The sequence below is a fragment of the Pseudochaenichthys georgianus genome, unplaced genomic scaffold (assembly GCF_902827115.2).
Source record: "Pseudochaenichthys georgianus unplaced genomic scaffold, fPseGeo1.2 scaffold_594_arrow_ctg1, whole genome shotgun sequence".
NCBI classification, from domain to species: domain Eukaryota; kingdom Metazoa; phylum Chordata; class Actinopteri; order Perciformes; family Channichthyidae; genus Pseudochaenichthys; species Pseudochaenichthys georgianus.
Window position 1 is genome coordinate 12818 of NW_027263153.1, and position 7198 is coordinate 20015.

Below are 7198 nucleotides of genomic sequence, written 5' to 3' on the forward strand. Positions count from 1 at the left end.
CCCCAACACTGTTTGATTGCTGTGGAGGCTATTTGTATATAACATTAGAAAGACTGATTATTATTATTACATTATACACTTATTGTGCTCATTTTATGTTGCTGTGACTTTGGGATAAATAGACGTTTTTAGCTTGCAATACGAAAGTAGCAAGGTCAGGTGAGACACTGGAAGAATAGAAAGAGGCAGTCAGAACAGGACATCGCTCCGGCCTTGAGCTTCGGGTGAGCTCCACTCCCACGCACAGCTAGGAAACAGCATAAATGGAGGATTCCACTATCTGTCTGCAAAGCAGCTTTAGCGAAAACAAATGACGTATGATGGCGACAGAGTAGGGAGGGACTTCCACAGGCCGGCTGATTGCTGATTGGAGGATCGTGTTGCCAAGAGACTTTTTTCTAAGTCTGTGCACCTACAAAGAGAACCAAGTCTAAACCACGGTATATCTTCAGCTAGTCTTGACCAATCATAAATGTACGTGCAACGCCCTGTGTGATAAAATGTATTGACGCACGAGTTTCGGGACTCTTTCCGGAAATAGACAGACAGATTACAGCCTTTGCTGCCTGTGATTTCTGTGACCGGACGGAGTCCTTGGCCAAGTGAAAATATATATGTTGCTCTCTTATATTAAATAGTTAAACTTAGAAGTTGTTTTGTCTTTCCTGGAATTTTGAACACAACAGCGCCACAGTCCCGCTGTATTCCCCTTTGTCGGTCTAGAGGCAAGAGCTTCGGAGCTAAGAGGTGGCTTCGCTTACGTCTCCCTTACGTTGAGGCGTGCAGGAAACTAAACCCACCTCCCCTGAGTCGACTGTCATGCCTGCCTACAAGCAGTAGTGCCTATAAACACACTTTATAAAGTCAGGCAACACTAACCAGGCTTCGTGTGATTCTGTTTATTTGTACCTTACTTTGACCATCCGTTCACTGTTATTGATCATTGTGGAGAGCAGGCAGACGTTTTGTATTACAGCAGCTATCGGATGGAATCAATACATGGGCTGCACAGGTTGTCGTGTCCGACTATCACAAGTAGAGTCATAATAAAAATACGCCGGTAAAATGTGCCTGTAGAAAACGGTTTATGCCACAATAGGATAGCAATAGCAAGTAGTCCGTTTAGCTTCGGTTGCTATGCTAACATCACCCATTGTATACCAGAGAAACTTTCATAACAGCGTTGTGATGCCAAACAGCGTCAATTCAGACTGACACACATTCACTTAGGCCAGTGGTTCTCAAACTTTTTCTGTCATTCCCCACTTTGAACAGGTGGGCCTTTTCAAGCCCCACCTGTTCCTCATCGCTCCAATAAAATAGTAGGCCAAGCTTAAAATTGTCAAATGTATTGTTCTATAACAGGGTTCTCCAACTTTTTTTAGGATGAGGGTTACTTTCAAAAAATAAAACCAGTCGTGAGCTACTTTTACTCCTCTTTTTTGTTTTTTTGCAGTGTATATATTTAGCACATTTTAACATTATTATATGCTACTTTTAACCTTTGAGTGCTGTTTGGGTCTGTGGGACCCGTTTTCAGTGTTTACTAAAATAAAATGTATGCAATTTAATTATTTTAACCTGCTTTATTTGGTGGTGGACGTCACATCCTCGAGGGTCCGGGGGCTTGCACCCCCAGGAAGATTTTTTTTAAATGTTGAAGTTGAATGCATCAATCTGGTGCACTTTGAGCTAGGGCTGCTCAATTAAATCGTATTTTAATCGCAATTACGATTTTGGCTTGCAACGATTATGAAAACAACATAATCGAAATAAAACGATTTTATTTATTTTTTAAATAAGTTTTTCAGTTGAATTATACTTAAGGTTCAGGGTAATCAACTGTTAAAAACATACTTTTCAAATGATTTTCTTCAATAAATTGATGTTTTTCAAAGTAAATGGTTAATCGTTTTTAATAATCGTGATATCAATTATTGACCCAAATAATCGAGATTATGATTTTTGCCATAATCGAGCAGCCCTACTTTGAGCCCAACATGAATTTATGGATACAGCTCTCAACACTCAGATGAAAGGGAGCTGTATACTTTTCAATAATCCAAACATCTTTAGAATATGATCACAACATGTCTGTGAGAGCATTTCACACGTGTGTATGAGAGATTTTTACCAGTGGCGAGCCTGTCTCTGAGGGCCTAAGATATTCTACAAAATAATATTTAAAAACATTAAAACAAATTATATTTTTCTTTATATATTTGTTTTAAATATGTTTTTAGTAATATTTGTCATTAGTTTTACCAAAAATAACTTGATTAAATTGTATTTAAAATAACATTTCCAAAGAAATAAATCCTTTGAATCTGCCTATTCAGTTTCTGTTTGAATGTGAAGGGTTAAATGAAAGAAGCTCCTCTCTGCGAGTCTGTGAAGACAGGAGCTGATTGGACGGCCAGCTGTGAATTCACAGAGGGCCAGCTATAGCAACTGAACGAGAGTAATGTCAAATGACAGTACAATTGACCAATCATATCTTCCCTCTAAATGGGTGGGCTTTATTATCACAGACTTTATGACAAGTTCCGCCCGCTGTGAAACGTTTCTTGTTTCCATAGCAACAACAACTGTCAACAGCGTAAACTTGCCTTCAAAATAAAAGCATGCCAAATTACACTTAAGACATACAACTGCAACGAAAGTAACAAACACAATGCAATATCCTTTTCAATTTCAAAGAACACAAATTGGGTTATCTACAGGTGTTGTTTTGTGTGGTAGAGGGTCACTTTTCATTGATACGTTTTGCACCCCGGGCGGGCTGTTGTTTTGATATTCCACCAGTGTATAAATAATAAATAAATGTGAAAAAAAAATGTAAACATTTTTTTTACATTCTTTTTTTTTTTTAAATATTTTTTTTTTTTTCGCGACCCACCTATCACATCTCTGCACCCCACCAGTGGGGCGCGCCCCACACTTTGAGAAACGCTGACTTAGGCTAAGGGGAACTGGGGATATGCATCAGCTGCTTGTGTGACAGTCAGACAGTGAATACTTTAGAGCGGCCGCTGCAGTGTGAGCTAACCGGGAGCTAACGGGATAATAAACTCCTGTGGAAGAGCAGCCAACACTGCAGCGGTCGGTAAATTCTGCAGAAACACATTAATAAACAATGAACCACGGCACTCTGAAGAAAAGCATCAGGTTGGAGAAGTCGTTATTTAATTTAATCTAGCTTCGTGTGATTAAAAGCAACACGATCATCTACCCGACGCAGTTCCCCGTTGTTGTGAGCGCCGTAACGCCGTTGGGGAGCAAATCAGCGATGGTGACGTTATGACGCAGCAGCGGCAGCATCAGTCGGGCTCTGGGCGGTGTGAACAGAGCGGGAGCAGAAAAGGGAAACCGGAGCTGAACCATAAAAGCTCTAGCTCGGAGATAGAAAGGGAAAAGCGCTAGTGTGAAAGCCGCATAAGAGCTGATAAGCCATCCAATGTGAAGTTGGAGCTAAACTGGTTGGATTCTGACAGCGAGAACAGAGCAAGGGGACATTTTCCATGATTAAGTTTAGACCCTGACTCTGAGGAGATTCTGTCCATACTAAAGAATGGCTTTTATGTTATTTATTCCATTAGAAATGTGTTTCACGTCTCCAGATAATCCATAAAACATACTTTACATTTTTAAAAATGGGTTCACAGTCCACCGTGCGCCCTCTGGGTCGTACCCGAAACTGTCGGGTATCCTTTGGGAGAATCAGACTCTGGAGGAACGTGAGGGGAGATTACAGGGATCTCTGCCCGCCTAACGAGTGCCTAAATGGGACACCGCACCATGATGCAAATGAAAACAAACACAGATTTGAAAATAAGCTGAGTGCGTCTTTCGTGAGTCTTTTCACGCTTCCTTCTTTTTTACCCACGATTCTGGTGACATTTTCCGGTACCGAAATGCTCAAGAATACAGGTCGGATGGCGGTCCGTTGTCCGATCTGCAATAGCTCCTACCGTGCCCTGAGCAAGCACCTACAGAGGAACCATGGTGTGCGTAACTTGGATGAAAGAAAAATTCTGCTGTTGTTGGCCAACGGACGGACCAACATTAGGCTCCATCCCTGTACCATTCTGGGATGCGAGTACCACGGCACAAGGCTGGATCGCCACTTGGCCAGAGACCATGTTGAGCTGGCCCGGGAGGAACTACATGTGGTTCAAAATCAAATGAAAATGACAGTGGCCAAGAAGGAGCTTTATGAACTCCGAATGACAAACCCCACCATAGAAATGATTACCGCTTGGGCTGTTGACACGGTGGCAGACGACGATATACTGTCACAACCTCCACCCTTGTCCCCGGTGAATGAATGTGACAACCCGGACTGCAAAGAATGGAGGCTGGAGGCTAACGCAGTGAGGGCTCAGCGGGACATATATGCTGCTGAGGTGAAATCCCTGCGCTGCAAGTTGCAGCAGAGGATAAAGGACAAGCGACAGAGGATGGATCAGCGGGCCGGGGACATGCCCGCGTTCGATGGGGAGGAACGAGAGCGGGTCATTCTGAAGAAACGACCCCGACCAGAGTCGACACCAACGAGGCTGTCCAAGTCGAAAGGTCCCTCCTGCAGCAAGTCTCCCATTCCTGCCTGCAGCACGTCTCCCATTCCCGCCTGCAGCACGTCTCCCATTCCCGCCTGCAGCAAGTCCCCCACTGGCTCTCACACCCATTCATCCAGCTCCTCAGAGCCTGCATCCATCCATACCGAGGCCTCGTCAACCTCCCCTCCCATAAATTCCCCCTGGTTCCGGGGCAGGGGCCGGGGAAATATAATGCGGGACATAACATTCCCACGGATCATGGGTAAGTGTTTTGGCTATGTGACACATGCAGTTTCTGTAACACATCATGTGTTGTCATTAAAGTACTGTTTATATTTCACAGAGGAGTATCTGCAAGGATACCGGGAGCATTATGCAGGTATCGACCCACCAGTGAGGCTCCAGGAAAACACAGTCTCCAAACTAAGCAGAGTGAAGTCGTTCCTCAGTTTCATGGCACACGGTTTCAATCGCCTGTCTGACTGGCTCTTTTTGAGGGATCTCAAGAGGATACGCGGGTGGTCCCGGAGCCTGATGAAGTCAAGCCTTCAGGTCACGACCTCCGACTTCTACATCAAGAATATATCACACTTTCTCAAGTACATGGCCGACACACCGTGCAAGGGGAGCAGGCTCAGCCAAACGGACATGATTTTAATCAAACGGGAAGTAGTTGCCATCCTGAAGTCCCTGAAGAGAAAAGTACTTATCCACCAGATGCAAGTGAAGCGTGACAAGATGGAAGGTCTGCCGAGCCACAACGACCTAATGACATGCTTGACTTCGACCACCACTCGCATCCCTCAGCTCCTGGATGTGATGGCCAGCAATCCGACTACCGCGACCCGGACACTGCTCTATGGGTATATGACTCTTCATTGGAGCTGCATTTATGGCCACCGTCCGGGGGTCTACTCCAACATGACCAACGCCGAGGTCCGAAAGGCGGATACAACTGGCACTGCCTTCGGCTACCTGGTTCATGTGAGTGCTATTAATCAATGTATTTATTCTGGCAGTTATATGCATGATTGACATTGTATTGACACTCTCTATCTCTGTCATAACAGGTAAGTAACCACAAGACGGCCAACGCGTTCGGGGAGGCGCAGCTGTACCTCACCGTAGAAGAATTTGGATGGATGAAGAGGTGGCTGGAAATTAAGGGTACGCTGACCTGCACCCAGAGCCGTTACTTTCTGTACACAGAGGGGAAGAACCCGTTCAGGAAGCTTGCCTACTCCCTGAGGTTGGCATGGGCTGATGTGGGGCTCCGCAGTCCCATTAACTTCACCGACCTCCGCACAGTCCACGCCGATAATGCGAAGAGGTTTCAAGACAAAGGCAACCGCCAAAGAGTGAGTGATTTCATGTGTCACAACACTGCAACTGCGGACAAATTTTACGCGAATAATCCTTCTTTGAAGGAGGCTGCGGACATTCGGTTGCTCTTCACACAGTCACTTCAAGCAGCGGCGGCGGCATCGACAGCAGCAGCAGCAGCGGGAAATGAAGACACTTTTGCGGGTATTGACATCGACAGTGACAACTCTGGAGAGGAGCACAGCCCGGCTCCCTACCAAGACTCCCTACCAAGACATGTCCCGAAGAGGGACCAGTCACTGGCTGAACACAACCCCTCAGACATGGGTGAAGAGAGGGTGCCATACTCTGCCCCAACTTCACCCACTGTTGCCAGTGATCAACTTGTAAATATGCAGTGTGTTGTTGTAATCAGTCCCCTTGTAAATACGTTATATCCTGTTTGAATTTATTTATTACTGTCAATATTACTGTAAATAAAGTTTGTTAAAATTACTAAGTGTTCTGTTTTTAATCCCACTATGGGTTTTCTTCTTTTAAGATCCCCAGGGGCACGATATTCTGGTTCTGGTGGTAGCATGTAGGTGTTTAGTCCGACTGAGGAGTGCTCAAGTGTGGGATGATTTGTAAGGTAGAAGAGGGTAAAAAAAGTTAAAGTGTGAACCTCCAGCAGGGCAGGTGGTGCTGTGAAGAAGGCCGACTATGGGTGCCGATGGGCGGACGGCAAAGCACCGCAAAGTAGACCCCCTTTAAGTGTAGCCAGGGGCACGAGCAAAATCCTCCATGGAGGTTGGGTGCTGCTGCTGTGAAGAAGGCCGACTATGGGTGCCGATGGGCGGACGGCAAAGCACCGCAAAGTAGACCCCCTTTAAGTGTAGCCAGGGGCACGAGCAAAATCCTCCATGGAGGTTGGGTGCTGCTGCTGTGAAGAAGGCCGACTATGGGTGCCGATGGGCGGACGGCAAAGCACCGCAAAGTAGACCCCCTTTAAGTGTAGCCAGGGGCACGAGCAAAATCCTCCATGGAGGTTGGGTGCTGCTGCTGTGAGGAAGGCCGACTATGGGTGCTGATGGGCGGACGGTAAAGCACCGCAAAGTAGACCCCCTTTAAGTGTAGCCAGGGGCACGAGAAACATCCTCCATGGAGGTTGGGTGCTGCTGCTGTGAGGAAGGCCGACTATGGGTGCTGATGGGCGGACGGTAAAGCACCGCAAAGTAGACCCCCTTTAAGTGTAGCCAGGGGCACGAGAAACATCCTCCATGGAGGTTGGGTGCTGCTGCTGTGAGGAAGGCCGACTATGGGTGCCGATGGGCGGA

At 46.1% G+C, this 7198-nt stretch overlaps 1 protein-coding gene across 1 annotated transcript; it reads left to right on the forward strand.

The window, feature by feature from the left end:
- The first annotated feature begins 5464 nt into the window (after nt 1-5464).
- On the forward strand, nt 5465-6377 carry LOC139433543 (uncharacterized). The gene is made up of 2 exons (XM_071202588.1): nt 5465-5543; nt 5630-6377. Exons 1-2 carry the CDS (start codon nt 5481-5483, stop codon nt 6326-6328), a joined length of 762 nt encoding a protein of 253 aa, XP_071058689.1. The 5' UTR covers nt 5465-5480; the 3' UTR covers nt 6329-6377.
- Nucleotides 6378-7198: the final 821 nt, after the last annotated feature.

What these genes read in the sequence shown, in the direction of transcription:
- LOC139433543 (XM_071202588.1), top strand. Translation starts at nt 5,481, where the DNA reads ATGACCAACGCCGAGGTCCGAAAGGCGGATACAACTGGCACTGCCTTC. An exon ending in CCTTCGGCTACCTGGTTCAT is followed by an intron (nt 5,544 to 5,629) that starts GTGAGTGCTATT and finishes CTGTCATAACAG; the next exon opens with GTAAGTAACCACAAGACGGC.